This window comes from Rhinatrema bivittatum, chromosome 3, assembly GCF_901001135.1.
Source record: "Rhinatrema bivittatum chromosome 3, aRhiBiv1.1, whole genome shotgun sequence".
NCBI lineage: Eukaryota > Metazoa > Chordata > Amphibia > Gymnophiona > Rhinatrematidae > Rhinatrema > Rhinatrema bivittatum.
The window spans coordinates 512,636,595-512,663,019 of NC_042617.1; the positions used below are offsets into that span (position 1 = coordinate 512,636,595).

The window sequence follows — 26,425 nt, forward strand, 5'->3', positions numbered from 1 at the left end:
CTCCCCCGGCAAGTTCATGCAGGGAAAGAGGCGCCGGTGATAGACCCTCTCTAATGTCGATGCTCTCAAAAACATCAGGATCTTCAGCTTCCTTGGCTCTGGGGAAAGACCGGGCCAAGCATCGTGGGAAGTCCTGCAAACACCGTCACTGGTTGCCATCGGTGCATGGCCCCAGTTCCAGTACGGCACCGGCAGCTGCCATCCGCCACGAAAGCGACCCTGTGGTGAGAAGGCCCCATCTTATGACAGACCCGAGAGTCCCAGGCATTCCCCACCAATATCGGTGCCTAGTACCAAGCCTCCTCGGAGCTCTGAGGAGGCTCCAATAATGCCTCATTCTCCCTCCATCAGTCCTTGCTTTACTGGTCTTCCAGGAGGAGTTTGACCGCAAAGTGCGGTGCTATGAGCCCTGCGGAGCATCGAGCCACCCCGGCACCAGCTCCCATACCGGTGCCAGACCCTGCACCAGCGTTGTTAGTGCCTCTGCTCGAGCTTCTGGGCTTCCTTCTTGGTGTCCTGGACCCTGGAGCCTCAGCCAGCTCCCCAGCAAAGCCCTGCTAGGGGGTTTTGACTGGGGGTGAGGGAGCATGAGTCAGCCTGCCATAATCTCGACACCCTACCCCCAATAGGGGGAGGCTACTTCGCATTGCCCATCGCTGACCCCTTGTTACGTCGGACCAGTAGGTTCTCATGTAGGTTCTCACACTGGGGTTATCGGCTAAATTTTGGGCAATTTGTTACACTCTTTAGGCATTTCGGGACTACCTGTCTCACAAATCAGTCCTGATTCAGACAGACAACCAGGTAGCAATGTGGTACATCAACAGACAGGAAGGCATGAGTTTGTTCCTTCTCTGTCAGAAGTCTCTACAGATTTGGTCCTGGGCTCTGTCGCAGGGCATTTCCCTGAGATCGATGTACCTGGCCTGAGAAATGAACATGCTGGTGGACTGCCTGAGCCGTACCTTTCAGCCACATGAGTGGTCCCTGAATCAGACAGTGGCAGCCCAAATATTCCACCAGTGGGGAACTCTGGATGAGGATCTCTTTGCCTCCTCCTGCAACTGCAAGGTGAGAAACCTCTGCTCCCTATTCAGGACGGATAGACTCCCAGCCTCAGACGCCTTTGCCCAACATTGGTGCACAGGTCTCCTATACACGTGTCCTCCTCTTCCGCTGGTCATGAAGACTCTCTTGAAGCTCCAGCAGGACCGGGGAACCATGATTCTCATGGCCCTGTGCTGGCCTTAACAGGTCTGGTTTCCGCTCCTTTGAAACCTATTAGTCAGGTAACCTGACCATCTGGGGACCTCGCCTGACCTGGTCTCGCAGGATCGGGGCATGCCGCACCATCCAAACCTCCTATCATTAGCCTTGTAGGCCTAGTCTTGCAGCCCCTGGACCTCTCTGACGACGTGTCCCAGTTGCTGGTAGCTTCCAGGAAGCCTTCCACCAGGAAGTCTTACCAACTGAAGTGGAAGAGATTCTCTGTCTGGAGCGAGGGGCATGGCTTAGATCCATTCACCTGCCCTACTTCAAGGTTCTTGGACTATTTGTGGCACCTTTCCAAGGCTGGGCTTAAAACGACCTCGGTAAGGGTCCACCTGAGTGCAGTTAGTGCTTACCATCAAGATGTTGCGGGCACACCCATCTCTGTTCAGCCCATAGTAGGTTGCTTTATGCAAGGCTTACTTCAAATGAAGCCCTCCCCCCCAGCCTTCTGTTGTGTCCTGGGATTTCAACCTTGTGTTAGCACAGCTCATGCGCCATCCCTTTGAGCCTATGCACTCCTGTGATCTGAAGTTCCTCACCTGGAAGGTTTTATTCCTGGTGGCGTTCACTTCGGTGCGCAGGGTTAGTGAGCTTCAGGCGTTGATTATGTATCCGCCCTACACAAAATTCTTTCATGATATGGTGGTGCTCCATATGCATCCCAAGTTCCTAACTAAGGTAGTGACTAATTTTCACTTCAAATAATCCATAATTCTGCCCACCTTCTTTTCCGAGGCTCCATTCGCACCAGGAAATCCACCCACCACCCCACGGAGTTGGGTTCTCATGCGTTTTTTGTTATTTTATTTTTCGCTTGTGCATTCTATGTTACGAGACTGAAGAGGGGACCCCGCATGGACGCACAGAGAGTGGCATTCTGGGAATACTCAGTGTGCCAGTCAGAGCTTCTAGAAACTTTGACAAAAGTTTTCCGTGCCGGGCTCCATCTGATGATGCCACTCATCTGTGAGGGCTAACATCCTGCTGTCCTAGGAGAACACCTGTTACAAGTAAGCAACTGCGCTTTCCCTTCAGTGGCAAATTTTGATTCTAAATATGCTTTTCAGCTTTCTTTGGCATCGGTGTGCCTCAAGCTTTTTTGTTTTCTTTATTTCTAGTTCCCTTGTTAGTTTTTTACCAGTTCCTGCGTTAAGTCTAATTTAGGTTGCAACTTCTCTGCCCTTCTATTTGGCATTTTTACTTCTCTGGTCTTCTTTAACTTCTGCAGAAAATTGCTTTCAGTAGCTTCAAGTGCATTCAGAAAATGTCCATCATAGATCATTAAAATATCTCTTACTGATGTATGGATAAGAAACATTATTTGACTCTTGGTGGCATCTGCTGAAGGATGTCACTAAGGGGGATCAAGTTTTTCAACTCAGACTCCAGTCTTAGCTGGAATTGAAAACCAGATTCAGATTGCTGAAGGGAGGTATCAACCCTTTCAGCATTGAATCAAAAGGATAGGTTTTGAGAGATAGAACTCACTCTCTCAGCTCATATCTGAGGGCCCAGTGAAGATGAAGGAATATTGGTATGAATGCTTTCTAACCACCCCCCACCCCCCAAAAAAATAAGCAGATGCTTCTGAAGGCTGACAGAACCGACCTTATTTAAAAGGAAATGCAGCATCATATCAGAGAGCCAAAATGCTTGCTCTTACGCCCTCCAAGGAAAATAGTTCCATGGTTTTCCATTTCCTTTTCCTGTTTCCATGGTGGTTGCCCATAAATTCAAATTAAGATTTTCCAATGCATCCTGAAGCACAATCATCTCTCTTCCCCAACCCACAGCACAATCATCTCTTTTTCTCTCGTTTCCATCCTGCCCTCCATCCACCTCCATGCAATCCCCTTCCACCAGCAGGAAAAGAGCTATGCTTCCTACCTGTATCTGCTTCCTCTACCAGTTTCACCTCTACCAGTTTGACAATGAACTGGTAAGGCTAATGAGTCTCGCAGAACTACAGGATCCTGTGTAGCTCACAGTGTTGCTCTCTCATGCCAGCAGGAAAGGACTGTGCTGGGGGAGGGGGCAGGGATTTATACAGGAGCAATATCACTTTCCTTTATCTGCGGACCATTCCTCTTCCTATGCAGCCACACATCTTTCTGGCTTTTACCATCCTTTAATCCATCTGTTTGGCCACCTTAAGATCAATCAGATACAATCACCTCTAAATCCCTCTCTTCTGTTGTGCTTATCTTTTAAAATCCAGGTCAGTGCCCGCAAGGCTGCACAAAATCGGCAGCCTGCGTACACCGAGCCGCACAGCCTGCCTCCGTTCCTTCCGAGGCCGCTCCGAAATCGGAGCGGCCTCGGAGGGAACTTTCTTTCCGGCGGCCCCCCACCTTTCCATTCCTTCCTCTAGCTAACCCGCCCCCCGGCCCTAACTAATTTCCCCCCTACCTTTACTTTAAAAGTTACACCTGCCGGCGCGCCATGTTCCAGTCCGAGGGCTGGTCCGGAGGCCGCGTCCACGCCACCGGAACGCCCCTGGGCCGGAACCATGCCTGCGGCCCCGCCCCCAGAACGCCCCCCTATGACGCTCCAGCCGTGATATGCCCCCCCCCCTTCCAGGAAAGCCCAGGGACTTGCGCGTGCCGCCAAGCCTATGCAACATAGGCTCAGCGTGCGCAGGGGGTGGAAGGGGCAGATTTTCGTGGGTTACACGCGTATCTTACGTGCGGACCCCTTTGAAAATCTGCCCTAAATCTATTAGGCTTCATTTTTTAGTATTAAATCTAAACCATTCTTTGAGCTTCACTAGATCCCCTCCTCATGTTTTCCACTCCTTCCTAGCTGTCCACCCTGTTTCAGATATTTGGTATCATCAGCAAAAAGACAAACCTTTCCGGACAATCCTGCTTTGTTGCTTATAAAAATGTTGAAAAGAATCCGTTCAAGGCACACAATTCACACAATTAGTAACAGCCCCCCTCCCCCCCACACACACACACACTCACCCTTTGAGAGAAAACTCCATTTACCACTACCCTTTGTCTTCTCCAGCTCAGCCATTTTCTAACCAAATCAATCACTCTACGTCTCATACCTAGTGCGTTCAGTTTATTTATAAATTTCCTGCGCGGAACAGTGTCAAAGGCCTTACTGAAATCCAAGTACACTACATCTAGTGCTCTCCCTTGAACCAACTTTCCGGTCACCCAATCAAATAAATTGATCAGATTCATTTCACAAGATTTCTCTCTGGTAAAGCCTTGCTGCCTTGGATCTTGAAATCTATTGGATTCCAAAAAAGCACTTTTCTCTGTTTTAGCAGCGATTCGTTAATTTGCTCACCACAGAGGTCAGACTTGATTGGTCTATGGTTCCCAGCTTCCTCTTTACTTCCATTTTTATGACTAGGAACCACATCCGCCTGTCTCCAGTCCTTCGAAATTACTTTTGACTGTAAAGCATTGAAAAAGTCAGCCAGGGGAGCTGCTAGGACATCTCTAAGTTCCCTTAATACTCTCGGATGTATCCCATCGCCTTATCTACTTTGTTTATTTTGCCCCTCACGAACACACTGTTCCAAAAATCGATTGAGGTTTACTTCACTTCCAATCTTATTTATGTTCCTTTTATGTGATCCTGCTCCAGGTCCTTCCAAAGTGAACACTGAACATAAATATTTGTTAAGCAATTTTGGGGCAGATTTTCAAAGGGGTACGTGCGTAAGATACGTGCGTAACCCCCAAAAAGCTGCCCCTTCCACCCCCTGCGCGCCGAGCTTATGTTGCATAGGTTTGGCGACGCGCGCAAGCCCCGGGACACGCATAAGCCCCGGGGCTTTCCTGAGGGGGCGTGTCGTGGCCGGCGCGTCATGGGGGGGCGGGGCCGCGGGCGTGGTTCTGGCTCAGGGGCGTGGACGCGGCCTCCGGACCAGCCCCCAGACCAGAACATGGCGCGCCAGCGTGCGCAAGTTACGCCTGCCTCAGGCAGGCGTAACTTTTGAAATAAAGGTAGGTGGGAGAATTAGTTGGGGCCGGGGGGTGGGTTAGTTAGGGGAAGGAAAGGGAAGGTGGGGGGCACCAGAAAGAAAGTTCCCTCCGAGGGAACGGAGGCAGGCTGCGCAGCTCGGCACGCACAGGCTGCCGATTTTGCACAGCCTTGCACGCGCCGACCCAGGATTTTAAAAGATACACGCGGCTACGAGCATATCTTTTAAAATCCGGCGTACTTTTTAAAAATCTGCCCCATTGTTTTTTCCTCATCAGCCACTATATGTTCCTTCCATTCATCTCTAAGTCTCATAATGCCACTTTTGCACTTCCTTCTATCACTAACATCTAAAAAAAAAAAACCTTGTCCTGCCATTTTACTGTATTTGCTATTTTTTCTTCTATATGAATGTTTGCATTCCTGACTACTTTCCCAGCTTCTCTTGATTTTGCCAGATATCATCGCCTGTCGTCTTCTTTCTGCACATCTGTTGTTTTTAAGCCCTGAGTTTTATGCTGCAGCAGATCTGCCATCCAGCACTCCCCCCACATCTAAGCACAGAACTCTCTGTTAATCTAAATACTAGTGTGGCTGTTGCCTGAACATCATAAGAACATAAGAAATAGCCACTGCTATTAATTGCATCAGTAGCATGGGATCTTCTTAGTGTTTGGGTTTTTGTGGCCTGGTTTGGCCTCTGTTGGAAACAGGATGCTGGGCTTGCTGGGTCAGACCAAGGGTCCATCAAGCCCAGCATCCTGTTTCCAACAGGCCAAACCAGGCCACAAAAACCTGGCAATTACCCAAACACTAAGAAGATCCCATGCTACTGATGCAATTAATAGCAGTGGCTATTCCCTAAGGGGTAGATTTTCAAAGGGTTATGTGCATAACCCCCGAAAGCCTACCCCTGCGCGCGCCAAGCCTATTTTGCTTAGGCTCGGCAGCGCGCACAAGCCCCGGGACGCGCGTATGTCCCGGGGCTTTCAAAAATGGGCGGTCCGGGGGCGGGGCGGCGGTCCAGGGGCGGTCCCGAGTCTTCCAGCACAGTGGCTGTGTCAGCACAGTCACTGTGCCGGAGGACCACCTCCTTGCCCCCGTTAGGGCATTGTCACGCACGTTAGGGCCCTAGCGCGATAAATACCTCATCCTGAAATGCATATGCAAATTTAAAATTAGTATTCGAGTGGAAGGGGTTTGGGAGGAGTAAATGGAAATGAGGAGTGGTTATCGAGGCGTGCGATAAAGTAATGCACAGCAGCATAGGTTTTAATGCCGAAATAACTTCACCTTTTTTCTGTGCTTTTTATAGTACTGAAGAGGAGGCATTATGGGTTTTGGGGGACAGTTTTACATGCACAGTCATACGTACGAACAGCACAGTTACCATCAGTGAAGCTTGATACACTCTACCTAGCTGCAGTCAAGCTAGGTAGAGAATAAATGGTACAAATCTACTCTTCTTTTATGTTTATCACTCCAAATCACATTAAATCTTCACTGATAATAACTGTGCTGTTTGTACATATGACTGTGCATGTAAAACTGCCCCCCAAAACCCACCTCACCCCACAGACCTCACTCCAAGTTCATAATTCCTCCTCTTACAGTGCTATAAAAAGTTTAATTATAAGTGAGCCTCCAGAAGCGCTCGCTCTCTCTCTCTCTCCTCTCCTCCCAAATCAGCATTTGTGGTAAATACTGTTTGGCTGGTTCAGCACAGCCATCGCAGGCATAAAGCACAGAAAAAAAGGTGTAGTAATTTCGACATTAAAACCTATGTTGCTGTGCATTACTTTATTGCACGCTTTGTTAACCACCCCTCATTTCCATTTACTCTGCCCAAACCCCTTCCACTTGAATACTAATTTTAAATCTGCATATGCATTTCATGATGCGGTATTTATTGCGCTAGGGCCCTAACGTGCACGATAATGCCCTAACGCATTTTCATAAATGCCCAGACTAACTTGACTCTGTCCCCGAAACACTCCTTATTCGGCTAGACTTTAGCTGGATAATGACTTATCTGGCTATAATTTAGCCCCCAAGACCCATCTCCCTCCACAAACCTCACCCCAAGTTCATAATGCCTCCTCTTACAGTGATATAAAAAGTTTAATTATAAGTGAGCCTCTACAGAGGTTCTCTCTCTCTCTCGCCATCTCTCTCGCCATCTCTCTCACCATTCGCAATAAAAAACTTTTTTGGCAGGTATCGCAGCTCTGGTAGATTACTAGTGCAATGTGAAAATAATATGCAGCGCAATAAATGTATCGCATGATGTGGTATCAGGAAAATTAGCCTAACCATGCCCCTTTTTTTATCGCAGGCGCTATTTTCGCTATATTTATAGCAAAATGTTGAATCCAGGTCTTAGTTATCTGGCTAATTCTGATATTTGGAGTTAGCCAGATAACTTATTTGGCTAATTGTAGACTTTAGTAAGAACAGGGATAAGTTATCCAGGAACCTGTTCCCCTATAACTTTGCTCTTAACCAGCTATTTTCAAGAAAATAGCCAATTTAAATGCCAATGTTTTGGTAAAACAAAGGCTGCCTTGTGGGCCTCCTGACCCAACCTCGTCCCCCTCCCCACCCCCAGTTAAATGCATAATGCCTTGCCAGTCCAGTACCTCCTCCCCCAAAGCCCCCCAAAATAAAGCATGATTATATCTGGCATATAGCCCTGAAACTGCCCTCTCCTCCCCCTCCCAACCTAAATTGTAGATTTTGGCAATAAAGGAATTTGGTGACCAAAATCGCTTCCCCCCCCCAGCCCACCCCGAACTCTCGCACCCCACCCAGAAACTCTGTTACCTGGTATTGCTGGCAGGAGCTGGGAAGAAAAAATATAAAGCTTAGCTTTTGGAAAATGCTGTGGCTGATCTGATCTGTGTTGTTATTTGGGGGTTTTTTAAAGTTTTTTTAAGTTCCTTGTATTTGTTTTCTTTGTAATCCACTTTGGAGTCTTCCTGGGGGAAGTGGATAATACATTTGTAAATAAATAAATTAGACCTTGGTCGTTTACATGCCATTTCAGATGAGATATGTTATTGTTTAATTTATAAATTTCTTGTGGTTTTTTTCTTTCTAGAAATCAGTAAATTATCTTCATTTTCTCTTTTCATTTCCCAGTTTTCAACAGACCTTGACCAACTTGATCAGTTATTGCCATCACTGGAGAAAGCAGCACAGATGTCTGTTTTATGTGGATCAGAGAGAATGGACAGCAGTGTCCCTATTATAACTATGAAACCAGAGATCCTGCCAACATCTCTCCAGTCCAGCACTATGGCAAGGACACCCACAGCACATAACAGTATGTGTTGGAGAAGAATATTCTTTTTCTATAATGTTATCAAAATAAGGGAAATTTCTAATTATATGGGTTTCATACATGTCCTTGAATTGTTGCAGTAGGTTTCAGTTAAGTCTATTGGTGTTTCTGAAATTTGTTAATGAAGTTCAGAGGGATACCGATATCCCAATAAGAGTAATCTTGTACATTCTTGTCTGAGCCGCAGAACTGAGTGATTCTTGATCAAGAAATAGGTGATCCTCTCTTATATAGATAAAAACCTCCTTCAAATCCACTGAAATGTTGCATATAATGGGAAAAGGAAAAATATATCAAAAGTGCAGATGCTTTAACCATTTTTTCCCAATTTTGACCGGCTGTTGTGTTGCATGAGACTCTTAAAATAAGTAATTGTCAATTTTCCAGGTAATGAAGGGACTTCAGTGCTATTAGAATGCTAAGGTTCTCAGTGGGCAAGCATTCGCAAAAATGGGTGACATTTTCCAGTGGCAGAGCCACCTTGGATGTGCTCTCTCCAAGCTCAGAAAGGAAATCTTTCTTGGTCTCTGTGGGAGTTCCTGCACACTGGCCCCTGTGTGAGACTTCTCAGTCTCTTTTGCTCTACTGTCATGGTAGAAAGAGTTTTTTGGGCTCTCTCCAATCTGGCCGTTTTTTCCCAGTAATTTTAGAATTTTTTTCATTCTTTTTTTCAATTATTTTTTCTTCTTATATTATCGAGGGGAAAAAATGTTTACTTAGGTTGCCTGAGAAAGGTCCTTTCAAGAAATGAGGGAAGTAGGGATGCAAAATAGTGACTACAGACCTACATAAGTTCTGCTTAAAATGCCTTGGAACCTCACATGATTCCTCTGCCTGTGAGGCATGTGCCAGGATGTTTCCCAGAGCACTGAGATACCATCAGTTAACTTTGTTGTCTGAAGCCACATTTCCTAAGAGAACAAAAGCTTCAGGTTTGAATACCCAGGTACCTAGAAAAAAGGCCAGACTTGAGTCACCCAAATGTCAAAATAGAAATTTATCTACTTCATCATCATTGTAGTCACATAAACATAAAAGGAAATCCTTGGAAGAACATAGGTCAACCTTCCACAAATCGCACAGGTCTGCAACTTCTACAGAGCAAATTATGGTTCCAAATTCTAATGCAATGCCATTGACACCATAGACATCAGGAATTTTGGTATCAACAAAGGCAATACCCAAATTGTTGGCACTATCATCTTCCATGCCAAAGAAATCACTGAAGGTAATGCCTAAAAAGACATCAGAGAAAAGAAATTATCTTTCTGAGGAATACTCCATCATTTCAGAATCAGACAACTCTTTGGATATATTTCTGCCAGATAAAAATAGTTCCGCATTTGTTGAAAGAGTGTGGCATGATTTTATAGGACACTAGAGAGGTAATTTGAAAGGATTTACACATTTAAAATGGCTTAAGAAAATTGCTACTTTTAAACATGTAACTCCTTTGAAAATTCGCTCCATAAAGCTGAATTTTCAAAACATTTTATGCACATAAATGGGGCTCTGAAAATTGTTAAAATATATATTATTTTTATGTGCATAACACCTTTAAAAATGAACTCCGCTATGAGACAGATGCCTCTTCCTTCCTAAGAATGTTGTCCAGTACTAGATACATTTTCAAGACCAATATTAACCAGTTGAAGAAAAGGAGCTCCACACCTCACAGACATGTTCAGAATTGCCTTTTCAATTAGGGATTCAGATTTGCAGTCAATTCTGTCCTTATCAGACTAGTAGTGCTCCATCAAAAGACTTTACCTACCCTGCATTTATACAAAAAATGGTACTGTAGATTCAGCATATAAGCAAGGTATAGTGCTAGAGATGTAAGGGTCCTTGAAGTTCAAATAAAAAGTCCAATCAATGGAGTCATTGCCAAGCAATTCCATCCTTTATTGTGAGTGTGGTATTAGGGTAAGATATATTTCGGTCCCCTGACATGGACCGTGTTTTGCCACTTTGGCGGCGTCAGGAGGGACTGAAGCCCAAACTGTTAACAAAAAAAGGGTGGGTAGAAACAAACAAGAATCCAAAATGTAACAAAAATGGCTACAAATGGTGCATAAAATTGTATAAATATATTTATATATATATGAACATATATAGAAAAGTGTGGTCAAAAATTGCTAATAGAAAACACTTACCGGTAATTACTGGCAATGTAACAAAACACGCAGTACGCGCAGCATCCCCAGACACTAGCAAATGAAAAGGAAAAATAATTGAATGAATAAACTAAAATACAGAAAAAGTACAGAAAAAGGTACATTCAAAAATATATGTATTACAGGTAAATGGCAGAACATACTCGATTAATGGCAGTGTTTCAAACCAGCGCTACAAAGCAGGGTGTCTCCAACACGCTAACTAGGAAGATAAAGTATAAAATAAGACAAAGTCGGCACAAAACCAGAGATTGAGATAAGACCCATGTAATCAAATGTATCAACTTGGGGGGGAGGGGGGTACACACCACTATGGAATATTGCTGAAAGAAGAACATCGAGGGCTGTTGCAAAGTTAATTTATGAGGGGATCCCACTGGGACAGCATCAAACACTCTGGGTTTGGGGGAGCCCTGAAAGAAAACGCCAAAAATAACAACAGACAAGCCCATATCCAAATCATGTTTAGCTACTCTGAACAGGATTTCAATTCACTCCTTTTGGATGCACCCTTCTCCAAGACACCACCTGCACTTTCCTCAGCTTCTTGATCAGAAACTATTTTGCTCCAGAATTGGGCTACCCGGGCGGAATTACATGCAGCTACTCTGGTGGAATATTGCAGAGTGAGGTGTATCCCCTGCAGTCTCCATATCTGGAAGGAGCCTCGATTCTACACTAAAGATCCTGTTTCCCCAGTTCATTCCCAGTTTGCCCCAGTAAAGGAGAGGACTTCCTATATCCCCTAGCTACTTGCCTCCCTTTTACCCTGTTAGCCCCAACCCTTAAAATCCCGCTGACTAGCATATAATTTTTTTATTTTTTTTTGTTAAATGACTTACACACTGTCCATAGCAGAAGTAAAGTTACACAGTAAGGGACTATGGCGCGCTTGTACGCATAAATACTTATGCGCTGACTTCATTTTACAGACTTGACCTGCCCAGACCCCGCCACTTTTTGGATATTTGTGATTTGTGCGCATAGTGGGAGATACAAGTGTACCTGCGCGGATTTTAAAATCCGAATGGTGCGCACCGGCCAAGTAATGGACATATCTCCCGACTTTGGCACACGTATGGGTTTTAAAATCTTCTAGTATATGTTTAGACACTTGTCCCTGCATCTGACAGCCCTTACTCCTGCGATGGTCCTACTGCCCTCCAGCCCTGATCCTTCCTCTTGCTGGATCCACACAACTGACTCTTGTTTCCACCTATGCAGCTAGCTCTTGCTCTGGTTGCTGACCCCATGCTTCAGAGCTGTCTTTATACTTGTGCTGTGCATACTACAGTTCTCCTTTAAACATGGATCCCAATGTGATTACACAGGCCTAAAGATGAAACTTTTGAGGCCCACTTTGAATATCCGCATGAGAAAATACAACACCATATTTGGATAGAGAATGAGGAATTGTGCCTATATCTTTATAAAGGAAGCTGTAACTGAATGTATGTGTGTCTGAGGGGAATGCAGTTGGCTGAACTTTTGTCTACTAGTTGTGTTTACATATATATGAGGGAGAGTAAACTGATGCTGAAAGCTGAGGGTGTTAAAGAGAAAGTCAGATGAACTAGCAAGGTATAACAGAAAAAGAAGACACTTCTAAACAGAGGAAAACATGGTAATTACATACATTAAAGGGAATAGCTGACATTGGCAACCCTAGGTTGACAGACTGTGGTGCTTGAAAACATTTGGCTCTGCGCCCTGACTCTGAGCCAGAGAACTGTCTTAAGGAGACACTGTTCTGTCCCTGGCCCTATTCTCTGCAAGGCTGTTTCCACTTCTATGAAGAGAGATACAGTAGGGTTACAGGTACATTCTGATGTTAGCTCAGGCAGGAGGTACATTTCCAGAGCCTATATGCCAGTAAGTCTCAGTGACTCCTTAAAAATAAGTATTAGTCCCATACAAAGCAGGAAGGAAAGTGAACAGTTAGAGAGAGACTGCTAGGAGATCCTTCCCCATCGAGAGGGAGAGAGTGATACAGGCAGTGAGGGAGTAACAACTGTGAGATAGATGAGAAATCAAAAACCATGAAAGACAGAGAATGAGAGCCATAAGAGAGAAAAATGGTGAGGGAAAAAGAGTTGTGAGAGAGACAGATGGAGTGAAAGCTGTGAGACACATACATGGTGAATGAATGAGAAATGTGAGATGCAAGGGAGACCCTAATTGGCTCCCTCTCCCCTCTTCCGCACCACATTTTGTTGGTTTGGCATGCCAATATCTTATGACTTGATGTTACAGGGATTTTGACACACTGCCCAAAAATGTTGATGATCCCTGAAATAGAGACTAATGAAACAGGAAATGTTGTACTAGAACAGAGGTGGCCAACTCTGATCCTCAAAATCCAAAAACAGCTCTGGTTTTCAGGATATCCACAATGAATATGCATCAGATACATTGGTATGCACTGCCTCCATTGCATACAAATATACCTCATGCTTATTCATTATGGGCTTCCTGAAAATGGGCCCGTCTGAGGCTCATGAGTACTAGAGTTGGCCACACCTGTACTTGAAAAACAAACAAAAAAAACAGATAATAAAGGTCTGGAAAGCTTTTGTTTTGGTAATTCTCACAGGACAAGCAGGATGGTAGTCCTCACATATGGGTGACGTCACAGGAATGAGCCCTGTACGGAAAACTTTTCTGTCAAAGTTTCTACAAAGGTTTGACTGACACTGGCACACTGAGTGCACTGAGCATGCTCAGCCTGCAATTATCCCTGAGAACCACAGGTGTCTCCCTCAGTCTTCTTTTTTCCGCTCTGCAGTAAGCATAGCGGTTAGGAGCTCTGTGAGAAATTCTAACACTTTTCCCCTCTTGGAAACACTTAAACCTTTACTTCACAAACACTTTTCCCTGCACGGGTCTCCCTTCGCATACGTTTATTCGACGCTCGGTGAGTACTATGCCCTGTTTTTTCGGTCGGTTCCTGTCACCTTCCTGGCCTGCCAACTGACTGCAGCCTTCCCTCTCCCTATATTTTCAGTTAGCCACACATAGGCTGCGAGTGTCCCTCTGTGACACTGTGCCTGGTTATTAGCACTAGTGGGACAGGGACTTCCACAGGTTCCGTTGCCACCAGGGCCCCTGTCGATTCAGGTCCTTCGATTCCTCGGTACCCTCGCGCAGTCGATGCCCCATCGCTACCGTTGGTACCCCCTTCAGACCATCCTGGATTCTTAGATGCCATCGGTACCCCTCCCACCTGTGGTACACTGATGCCATCGGTCCCTGCATCGTTTCTATCAGTGCCATCCATGTTTTTCATCCATGGCACTGATTTTTCCTTGGGTTTCATCAGAGCCATCATTGCCCGGATGGATGCCATCGACGTACACCTTGTCTCGTCGGTGCCATCCATGCCCGGATCGATGCCACCATCGCCCGGGGCACTTCCATCGATGCCAGGGTCATTTCCATCGATGCCATCCTTTATTTTATTGATGCCATCGATGCCCAGGACATTTCCATCGATGCCAGATCAATTCCATTGATGGGCATCGATGCCCAGGTCAATTTCATTGATGCCCAGGTCGATTTCATGGACGCCATTGGTGCCCAAGTCGATCCAACTCTGATCCTGGAGTGCCATAAATTGGTTTGGTTTTCAGGATATCCACAATGAACATGCATGAGATATATTTGCATACAGTGATGACAGAGCATGCAGATATACCTCATACATATTCATTGTGGCTATCCTGAAAACCAGACCTGTGTGTGGCACTCCAGGAACGGAATTGCCTATCCCTGATATAATATAATAGGTAGCCATTTTTCTGAGTAAACCAGCATTTTACTGTGGAAATGGACTGTTTGAAACATGCCCATCCTCAATGCGGGTAACAGTGCATGTGCTGCACCACACCACATGTACTTTTGCCCACATGGTGCAGAGGCATTCCAGGGGGTGAGGTTCAATTGAGGTGGGCAACAAAATACCCAGTTCTGCATTTTCAAAATCTCTGCACATGCTTTTTTCCTATGCAGTGATCAAAGCAGTTGTATGCAAGTACTTTGGTTTTGATTATTGGTGAAAACCTGCAGGTATAAATTACTCATGGTGTTTTCAGCATGCAGGCAGTTTATTGCCCCCTTTGTTTGAAGCTGTTCTCTATATGTTTGATGCTTTTGTTTCAGGCTCACTAACATAGACCTTGTGATCCCAATTTTATTTGTAAAAAAAAAAGTGTTTTATTATTTTGGTTCAGGAGGTTACTGTTGCACTATTCACAACTACCCAGGGCTTTCGTCCATTTTTATCCCTCTTCCCCCTGCTGTCTAGCCCAGCCATTGCAGTGACAATCTTTGGTTCTGAGTTAGAGACTATAGCTCCCACCCACGCCCCTGCATCTGACCATTAGACCTTCAAAAATTTTATGAAAATTTGATTATGAGCCACTGTTGGGTATAAGTTGTCAATCACTGATCTAGCCCCTTACTAGGGCTTGGGATTGGATGTAATTGTGCCTTTATTCAGTAACAGGCAGATTTTAAAAGCATTGCTCTTGCCAAAATGGCCCCATACATGCGTTTGTGGACCGCATGGGAGCAACGTAAATTTTAAGGAGCCAGGAAGTACGCACATTCATACCTGGGTACGTGTCAAGAACAAGGAGACAGATAAGGGGCGGATAATAGGTGTTCCGGAGTGGAGCCAAGACATACGAATGTAACCCTGAATTTTTCATGGCTGACCATGGCATCTCGCACCATGTTACCTGCCTAACTTTACTACTGGTCCTGATGAGGCACAGGTCTGGAGATTTTGAGCCAGAGGGATCCTGAGCACCGGGAGAGAGAGAGACAGAGGAAACGCCTCTTTTAAAGGGCCAATCTGACACTTTATATATATTCCACTGTAAGAGGGGCACTTTCAACGCAGGATGGGTTTTGGGCGGGGGGTTACGCTGGTCTGCCTAGGGCGCAAGGGTCTGTAGACCCTTGTAACACTGCCCCCCCCCCCCCCCCCCAAATCCAGCATGAGTTGAAAGTGCTCCATCTTACAGTGGGATATATAGAGAGTGTCAGATTGTGAGTACGCGTAAAAATGCCAACACATACACGCATAGGGATATTTTAAATGGTACGCATGTACTTGCACGCACAATATAAAATACAGCATATTTTTGCTCGCGTGCCCAATACACATGTTTATGGGTGTGCACGCGCTCCATTTAAAATGTAGTTGTAAATAATTACATCAAAAAAAGGCACCTCATGTAGTGCAACTATCAGAATTTGGTATATCATTTTTAATTTAGTATAAGCTCAGTTTAAATATGCATGCCAATAAAGAGGGGCATACTGTGTCAGTCCCTGAAAAGTAGAGAAATTCCAAGACACAAATGTCCTTGATATCCTGTTGTTGCTAAGGGAGCTGCTTACTAACTACTCACTAAAATATTTACTGAAATCAACCAGTTAAACTAGATACTCCTATAGAAATATCATATAGAAAGAATGTTTGATCACACCCACAAAACAGGACTGTAGGATAGTATCAAACCATGGTACTAAGATGCCCTCACGTTTTGTTTTTAGTGCTGCATGGGCATTGAGTAAGAGTGCAGAGATGCTCTATTTCCACACAATATTCACGTATGAAAGGGACACAACTAGTGTACCCTTCTTCCTTATAGTGCATCCTGTTTTGAGTGAATCTTAAATATGATGAGCATTCCTGGTAGATGTCATGGAAAATTGCCTTCCCGCTTTATTTCTTCCTTCTAATGCTGAGAATTAAGGTGAAGTCAAAATACACAAGCTGAAATACGAAAAATCAAAACTGTATAGACTCACTTTTATGCATTGATTGTAAGAGTTGTTTGGCTCAATTTTCAAAGAGATCTAGCTGATTAAGTAAAATCTTAGCTTACTAGATAAAAAGTTTTGTCTGGTCCCTCAGTTTTTCTGAAATTAGGAAACGAAAGGGCAGGTAAGAAAAGGGAATTGGAGTGGGGAGCAGCTCTTGGACCCTACAGTTTGTTCTGAAATGAGTCCGATCACATGGGAGAGGACTTAATTGGCTAATGCTGAATTTCATTGCTAGCTGGCTAAGTTTGGGTGCCCAGGGTTGAACGCATTTTTCTCTATACGTACCCGAATCAGTCCAGACTGCTGGGTTTTGCCTCCCTTCCAGCAGATGGAGACAGAGAAAGTTTCTCAGGCAATACCTCTTAACTTGTTGTGCCAGATGGAGATGATGAAAAACCTGCGGTTCTGATCCAAGCTATAAAAAAAGAAGAAAAAAGGATTTCCAGTTTTTGGGGTCTCCCAGGGAGTAGTGAGGTCCTGATGGGACCATCCTCCCTGGTTGTAGGCATTTGGACAAGCAGGGGTTGGGAACCCCAAACTTTGCTCCTGAGTCTGCCAGCAGGGTGACAGCTGGTGGTCCAGCTCTCTCCTCCCTTCAATGCCACTCTCCTACAGCCTGCCTCTGCCAGTGTCTTCAGGGAAGTATCCTCTTCTCTCCCTTTCCCTTCTCTGGGGCTCTTGGTAAAGTTTAAAAAAAAAAAAAGAGCCGTGTGGAGGTTTTTCTTTTTCTACAGGGCTGCACGGCAGAGAGTCATCAAGAGACTAGAGCCCGGGAGCTATCCTTTTCCTGCGAGGGCCATTTCTCCTTTCCCTTCTTGGCTCCCCCCTTCCTCCCATGGCTGCCCGTGCCTGCCCTGTGTTTTCTCCGTGCTGGCTGCCATGCCGCGCATGAGTCTGTGCTCGCGCTGTGGCGATCGGCTCTCCAACCGGGCCTTATCAGGGTGTGCAGCCGGTGCCTCCCCGGAGTGGAGGGCTTTCCTGGCATGCCGACTGCAGCAGATTTGCAGCAGCGCAGTGCCAGGAGGCTGCTCCGGAGACCCCGACTTACCCATTCCCACTTAGTGTGGGAAAGGCAGCAATTTTGGGCGCTTTTCGCACCGCGGTGGAAAGAGCATGAGGGGGATCTTTCTCTGGCCCTCTCCCTGGCCAATTCCAGCCCCATAACGTCTTGAGGGGCCATAGGGGAGCCTCCTGGTGCAGACCCTGATCCCTTGGAGGGTACATCCGCGGACCCTGCGCTATTTTCCCCAGAGTTGTACTGCTGATGCACCAGGCTTTCCTGGCCAGCAGTTCTGGCAAGAGAGGGGTTGTAATCTTCAGGGGTCATCAGGCCCACCGGGTAAGGTACTCAGAAAGGAAGAGATGCTGGCAGCTACTCGGATTCGCCGAGTATAAGCCCCTGTGGTATGGGGCACCGCCCAGGAGACCTCTTCCAATGATTCGGGCCCAGGGAAGGGACCGGCAGACCCCACTTCATGGGTATTGGTGCTGCGCCTGATCAGATTCCGCCAGTGGAGGAAGTCAACACTAAGGTAGTCGGCTTATTCCAGAGGGACGAACTGGCGCCTTTGATTCCTCTTGTCCTCGCGGAGCTGGGCATTGTGGAGTCCCCCTCAGAACCAAGCCCAGACATTGTGGATCCAGTCCTTGTGGGCTTGCGCGGACCTGCTAGAACTTTTCCCCTGCACACTATGCTGAAGCAGATGATGCTCCGGGAGTGGGATTCCCTGGAGACGGGACTCAAGGTCAGCAGGGCAATGGGCACGTATCTGTTGCCTAAGGATATGTTGGAGCTGCTGAAGTTTCCTAAGATGGATACATCCATCTCCGCAGTTACCAAGCAGATGACCATCCCTGTGGCAGGAGCAGCAGCTTTGAAGGATCTTCAAGATTGCAAATTGGAAGGTTATCTTAAAAGAATTTTTGAAGTCTCTGCCCTGGACATTTGTGCTGCAGTTTGTAGCAGTTATATGCTCAGGGCGAGCCTGCGCTGGGTACAACAGTTGCAAAGTGCTAAAGACCTAGCTACTTTGCAGGCGAAGCAAGCCAAGCGGTTGGAGGCTGTAGTGGTTTATGGCGCAGATACACTTTATGATCTCCTTCACACGTCATCGTGGTGTCCGCCGGAAGGCTTCTGTGGCTGTGGAATTGGTCAGCTGATGTTTCTTCTTAAGCTCAGTTGGGGGCTCTCCCTTTTAAGGGCATACTCCTGTTTGGGGAAGACCTGGAGCAGCTGATCAAGAATCTGGTCAATAATAAGGTCCACAAGCTGCTGGAGAACAAGCTGAAAGGGCAGAATGCCTTCCTCTCCACCCAATCTCGCTTTCGGGGTCAGCGGCGTTTTTTTCAGAGCTGGGCTCAGAACGCGGGACAAAGGCAAGCCTCAGGGAGGTTCCAGTCTTGACCTCCAGCCTATCGTGGGCATCGAGCAACCCGTGATGGGGCCGGACACGGCTCACCGGGGTCATGTCCGCACAATGAATCGAGGCTGACCCAGTCCACAGATCCTGTTATAGGAGGGTGGCTGTCTCTCTTCCTCCAGGAGTGGGTCAAAATCACGTCAGACCGGTGGGTTCTCAGTGATAGAACACGGCTACGCTTTAGAATTTGCTCGCCCACTCCGAAGCCTGTTTCTGGTGCCCCCCTGCGCATCTCCGACAAAGGAGTTGGTCGTTCACTAGACCCTGGATCACCTCCGAAGTCTGTTGGCCATTGTTCCAGTTCCTCAAGCAGTGTGGGAAAAGGGACAGTATTCCATTTACTTCATCGTCCCCAAGAAAGAAGGAACTTTCACCCCATCTTGGATTTGAAGAAGGTCAATGTGGCCCTCAAGGTGCCTCGTTTCCGCATGGAGACTCTCCGGTCAGTCATTGCAGCTGTGCAGAAGGGCAAATACTTGGCGTCCCTGGACCTGATGGAAGCCTATCTACACATCGGGATTTGTCAGGACCACCAGAGGTTCCTCAGATTTATGATTCTCAAGACAACATTTCCAATTTTGTGCTCTGCCTTTCGGCCTTACCACTGCTCCGTGGACTTTCACTAAGTGTGATGGTGGTGGTGGATCTGGATGATTGGCTTAATCGGACGAAGTCGGCGAACCTATGCTCGCAAGCAGTGGATGTGGTCTTATGTCGCCTGCAGTACCTGGAGTGGGTGACCAACCTCACCAAGAGCCATCTTGCCCCTCCCAGGTCCTGGAATTTTTGGGAGCGCGTTTCGCCACTCAAGTGGGCAAGGTCTTCCTTTCCAGGGACAGAATCATCAAATTGGGCGGTCAGGTTCAGTCCCAGTTGCGAACCTTGGTTCCATGACATCGACCCTGGAATTAGTTCCATGGGCCTTTGTGCATATGAGGCCTCTGCAAGCTGTGTTGTTGTCCTGTTGGAACCCACTGTTAGAGAATTGTATCTCCCGTTGCCACTTACAGACATTGCCAAGTCCAGTCTTTTGTGGTGGCTGGTGCAGGAGCACTTGGAGCATGGAGTGGATCTGGAGATATCCCAGTGAATGGTGGTGATGACCAATGCCAGCCTTTCCAGCTGGGGAGCAGTATATCAGGATCGAGCAGTACAGGGCCGGTGGTCTCCGGAGGAGGCGTCCTGGTCGATCAATTGCTGTTCGTTTGGCTCTGGAGAGATTCCTCCCCCTTCTGCGCAATCAGGCAGTCCGAGTTTTGTCAGACAATGCGACAACAGTGGCCTATATCAACCGGCAGGGAGGATCCAGAAGTCGTCCGGTAGCCCTCAAAGCGGATCTGTTGATACCCTGGGCAGAGCACCATCTGGAAATTTTGGCAGCGTCACACATTGCAGGATCGACCAATGTACATGCGGACTTCCTCAGTCGTCACCAGCTAGACCCGGGGCAATGGGAGCTGTCTGATGACGCCGTGCCCCTGATATCTCACCGGTGGGGCAAGCCTCACGTGGATCTCATGGCGACCCACACAAACTCCAAGACATTGTGCTTCTTCAGTCGCAGGCGGGATCACAGCACAGAAGGAGTCAATGCTCTGGTAGTCCCTTGGCCGTTCTCCTTTATGTGTTCCCTTCATGGCCGCCGGTGGGCAAAGGTGATCAGGAGGATCGAACTTCACCCGGGCCGAGTCATTCTCATAGCTCTAGAGTGGCCGTGCCGACCATGGTTCACGGACCTCGTGAACCTGTGCCTGGAGGGGCCCCTATGGTTGGGTCAAATCTCCTATGCCAGGGTCCTATATTTTTCGATCAAGCAGATCGCTTTTGTCTTGCGGCCTGGCTTTTAAGAGGCGTCAGTTGCGGAAGAAAGGATATCCGGAAGAGGTGATTTCTACTCTACTAAGAGCCTTGAAAGCTTCTTACCTCCCTGGCCTATGTTCATGTTTGTAAGGTCTTTGAGTCCTGGCGTCAGCCTCGGGGGGTGGATCCTCGAAAAGCCTCGGTTCCCCTGGTCCTTTCCTTCCTGCAGGACGGGCTTCAGAAAGGGTTATCGTTTAATTCCCTAAAAGCTCAGATCTCCACTCTGGGTTGTCTGCAGGGCCAGATCCAGGGTTCTTCTCTGGCAGCTCATCCTGATGTAGTGCGGTTTCTCTGCGGGGTGAAGCATCTTCGACCACCGACTCATCAGCTATGTCCCTCCTGGAACTTAAACTTGGTTCTTCGGGGTTTGTGCGAAGCACCCTTTGAGCCTATTAGGAGGGCTACCTTGAAGGATCTCATGTTGAAAGTGGTGTTTCCGGTGGCGATTTGTTCAGCCAGGAGGGTGTCTGAGATTCAGGCCTTATCCTGTAGATAACCTTTCCTCCGCATCTCGGACTCTGGAGTTGCTCTTCGAGCTGTCCCATTCTTTTTGCCTAAGGTGGTCTCCACTTTTCATCTGAATCAGTCAGTGGAGCTTCCAGCCTTTTCGGATGTGGAGCTCAGGGATCCTCATTCCAGAGAGCTGAGGCGCCTGGAAGTCAGATAGGCCTTGTTGCACTATTTGGAGGCTACCAATGGATTCCATTTATCCGATCATCTGTATGTTCTATAACGTGGCGCGAAGAAAGGACAGAAGGCGTCTAAAGTCACTATCGGTCGTTGGTTGAAGGAAGCCATTGCATCAGCATATATCTGTTGTGGTTGCTCAGTCCCAGAAGGTCTGAAAGCTCAATCTACTCGAACACAAGTGGCTTCCTGGGCAGAATGCCAGCTGGTCTCCCCGCAGGAGATCTGCAAGGCGGCTACCTGGAAGTCTTTACAAACTTTTGCTCTATACTACCGTTTGACGTTCAGTAGTTGGGTGCCGGCAACTTTGGGGCCAGTGGCGTTTGTTGAATATCTGGCTACGATAAGCAATCGCTACTTACCTGGATAAGTACTTATCTGGCTAAGTAATTAGCCAGATAAGTGGTAAACAGGATGTGCCTTGAGTGGCCAAATTGCACGCACAGGCTGAATGCACGCAGGAGAAGTGGCCGCAGCTCAGTAAAGGATTCTCCCGGGAGCGATCGTGTCAGAGGGCCCTTGCAGGTATCCATCTTCGCCGGCGGGGCCGCTTTCGCCGCCAACTGCCCCCGGGAGGCAGGGGGCAACTCCTGGGAGGCAGGGGAGCCGTGGTGCGTCTCCGGAGGAGGGCTGCAAGAAAAGTAAGTTACACTTCACATGTCGTTTCGCTTTTCTCCTTTTTCACTTTTCGTTGCTTCGGGAGGAGGGTAGAGAGGAGTGGGCTGCCCCGGAGACCGGCACCCATGGACGCGGCCAGGGCAGGTGAGCGAGGGCTGGGGGAAAGTTTGCCGCCTACCCTTACCCCTGCCTCTAACGCAGGGGTAAGGGTAGGCGGTAAGTTAGCAGGTTAACTGCGCGGCAAAACTGCAGGTTTAAAAAGCGATAATCTGGGCGCACATAACTGTAAGGGAGGGAATAGCTAATCCGATCGTTTACATCTCATATACATGCCGCGGGCGGAAGGGGTTACCCGTTGATTTAAAGAGGCTGTCACATGTCGTTTCGCTTTTCTCCTTTTTCGCTTTTCGTTGCTTCGGGAGGAGGGTAGAGAGGACTGGCAATCCCGAGCGTAGGAGAACTGTCCACTTCCTGGCACCTGTCATTTCAAATGTCATTTGAAATGACAGGTACCAGCGCACCCAAATTACTGTATAGGCGCTGTATAGCGCTCTATACAGTAAAATGGATTGCACAGGCCTAACGCTTCACGGACGCTTCTTGGACGCGGCTTGCATTTGCATGCCATTTTAATACAGTATCGAGCGGTAGGTGAGCTGGACTGTGCGTGCGGCAAACGCGGGTACGCCCGGCACTAACGCAGCTCTTCCTACCGCTCCTTACTGTATCGGCCCATTAGAGAGGTAGTATAGTTAGGGTAGAGATAGTATAATAAAAATATACATTACCTTGGTATTAAATCAGAAGTGTAAGATAATTATGCTAACAGCTCTTGGTAGGCTTGTTTAAAAAGCCAAGTTTTAATCCCCTTTTTAAATAATTTGATGTCAGCTTCTAGTCGTAATTCCTGCGGGATGGAGTTCCATAGAAGGGGTCCAGCAATAGAGATAGATCTTTCTCTTACATTATTTAGGTGGGCAATTTTGGGGGAAGGAATTGGTAGCATCCCTGTTCTGGTTGATCTGGTGGTTCTTGAAGGGGTGTGGAAGTGAAGTGAAGAGGTTAGCCATTCAATTTTTTCATTGTAGAGGGTTTTTTGTATTAGTGATAAGATTTTATGCTGGGCCCTGTATTTTACCGGCAGCCAATGAAGTTCTTTTAATATTGGGGTGATATGTTCAGATCTTCTAGTACCTGTCAAGAGTCTAGCTGCAGAGTTTTGCAGAAGTTGCAATGGTCTTGTTAAATTTGTGGGAAGGCCTAAGAATAGTGAGTTAAAGTAGTCTAATCTTGATAAGACAAGTGCCTGTAAGACACTTCTAAAGTCTTTGGGGAATAGGAGGGGTTTTAATCTTTTGAGTATGTTTAATTTGAAGTAACCATCGCTTATGATTTTTTTAACACAGGATTTCATGGAGAATTAACAATCTAAAAGAATCCCTAGATCTCGTATTTCTAGGGAGATGGGTTAGTTTTTGGCTGCTTCTTGAATTTCAAGCTCCTTTGTCTTGCTTAATTTAGGGGAAATGTATAGGATTTCAGTTTTTTTAGTATTTAGGGAAAGATTCATTTGGGTTAATACCTTTTCAATGGTGGATTGGTATATGTCTCAGAGCTTTAGAGTTTGGTCAATGGACTTTTGGATCTGTATTAAAATTTGAACATCATCGGCATAGATAAAATGTGTTAGACCGAGGCCTGATAGAATTTTGCATAAAGGGAGCATATAGATATTAAATAGTGTAGAGGATAGAGAGGATCCTTGGGGCACTCCGAAGCTGATATTGATAGGATGTGACTCTTTATCAAGAAATTTTACTTTGAAGGTTCTATTTGTTAGGTAAGAGCTAAACCATTTGAGCGCTAAGTCTTTAATGCCTATTTCGTTTAGTCTATCAAGGAGGATATTATGGTTAACAGTATCAAAGGCTGCCGAGATGTCCAGTAAGATCAGGAAGTAAGATTGGCTGTTATCGTTTCCTCTTAGGATGATATCTTGTAGTGAAGTTAAAAGGGTCTCTGTACTAAAATAATTTCTAAACCCGTGTTGTGCTGGGTACAGGATACTATGTTTTTCCAGATAATCTGTTAGTTGATTGTTAATTACTTTCTTGAGAATTTTGATATACAAGGTAAATTAGAAATGGGTCTTAGGTTTGAGATCATATGAGTTTGCTTGTGGTTTTTTTGTGATTGGTTTTACTATTGCTGATTTTAAAGTGAGTGGGACATTAGCTTCAATTATGGACAAGTTAATTATATCGGCAATAGGTTTAGATACTATATTGGTGATTGTTTTTAATAGTTTAGTTGGGATATGGTCAATTGGGTGGGCAGCTGGGTTCATTTTTTTAATTATACCTTCGACCTCAAGAGATGAAACTGTGTCAAAGGAGTTAAATGGTCCTTAGGATTGCTTGGTAGTACAATTTGGTTAGAGTTCACAGGAACTATGTTTTTTATTATGTTTAAAGTTTTTTTCTTTAAAATATTGAGCAATTGTATGACAATTAGAAGAGTTGTTTGATGTGGGAGTTTCAATAGGACTGGTCAGGTATTTTACATATGAGGGCTTTTGAAATGTATTTATTTTGTTAGAATATAATTCTTTTTTTGCTTTATTGGTGGCTTCGTTGTATTTATGTAATAGAGATTTGTAGTTAGTGTTTCGGTGAAAGGAGAAGCTCTCCAATGTCTCTCAGCTTTTCTCAGTGTTGTTTTAAATATCCTTAATTCATTGTTGTACCATGGGGTGTGGTGTTTTTTGTTAATGGAAATATCTTTTTTAATAAGTGGGCAGCAATTATCAGCTACTTTTTTTTTAAACAGAACCATGAATTGATGTGTCTAGGTCATTCAGAGCTTTTGAAAGATGATCAGTTAGGGTATCTGGTTGACAAGGTTTCCTGTATTCAATTCTGGTCTTGGTTGCTGGGGATGTTATGGTTGTGTATTGGATATTTATATCACAGGTAATTAATTTATGATCAGACCATGAGATTGGGGAAGTAGTAGGACTGAGAGTGGTGTTGAGGTAAGAGTTGATGAATATTAAGTCTAGTGTGTGTCCTGCTTTGTGGGTTGATTGATTTACTATTTAATGAAAACCTAATGCTGACATTGAGTTTAAGAATGCGTCACAGTTGTGAGATAATGGGTCCTTATCGACACGTAAGTTAAAGTCACCGAGTATGATGGTAGGATTTTCAGTTTTTAGGTTAGTAACGAAAAACTCAATTAATGGAGAGACATTAAGTTCTAGTAGGCTTGGGGGTGCATAGACTAAACAAATTTATAGCCACTTGGAATTTAAGAGAGCAATTTCGAATTTGGGTGGAGAATTTATTTGCTGTATTTTTAGGAGGAGTTCCTTTTTAGACAGTATCATTATACCACCTCCTCTTTTGTTAAGCCTAGGAATAGATGTGATGTCATATTTATTTTAGATAGTTGATTTAAAAGAACATTGTCAGATTTTAAACCAGGTTTCGGTGATTGCACATATATCAGGGTTGTTATCTGTGAGAATGTCATTAAGGATAGGCATTTATTTGACTAGGGGTTGCGCATTTAGCAATAGTAGGGAAATAAGTAAAATACTAAGTAATTTATTTTTGGGAATTAAGGGGATAGAGATTATATGTCTACAAGGCTTTGAAAGTTTTTTCTTAACTATTTTTTGTCTGTATGGCTAAATTAAAATGAGTTAGTTAAATGTTTACCAACTTCCCATCTCCTAACTGCCCTAGCAACTAGTTGGAAACTGCATTAGGGTACCATATATCGAGTAGCAAGACTACAGAAACAAAGGAAAAAGACTCCAGTTATTTGTAAAGAAGAGATTTTAATTTTACAAGTAAAGTAAAATGCACATGGTCATTTGTATTTTCTATTTAAAGTCTACACAGTTCCATTATCACTGAAAATTTTTGCTTTGGATATGTAGTACTGCTGCTTTAATATTTAGAAACAAGGAAAAAGTGCCTTAGTGAGCTTTTCTACTGACTCCCCTTTATTTTTTCCTAAAAATAAAATAGGTGCAAGAGGTTCTGGAGTTTCAAAAAATTAATACTTTTTAAAGCAATTGAGTACAAGAAAAACTAATGTAATTTTAAGATGTGACTGCACATAAGCAAAGTAAGATCTCTTTTTCAAAGATGACAATGCATTCTTTTACTTGGTTAAAAAAAACAAAACATTTTTCATACTCCACTATGTTTTAATAAGAGGTTACATTTTCTTTCTCTTAAGATAAGTTGGTTCAAAGA

General features: G+C 45.5%; 1 protein-coding gene across 3 annotated transcripts in view; it reads left to right on the forward strand.

Moving 5' to 3' along the window:
- NCOA1 (nuclear receptor coactivator 1) overlaps nucleotides 1-26,425 on the forward strand; it is a 1,093,244-nt gene that overhangs the window by 878,690 nt on the left and 188,129 nt on the right. For all 3 annotated transcript variants that reach the window (XM_029596190.1, XM_029596192.1, XM_029596191.1), the window contains exon 15: nucleotides 8,359-8,542. In XM_029596190.1, coding sequence (XP_029452050.1) covers nucleotides 8,359-8,542 — 184 coding nt within the window. The remainder of the gene's footprint in view (nucleotides 1-8,358; nucleotides 8,543-26,425) is intronic.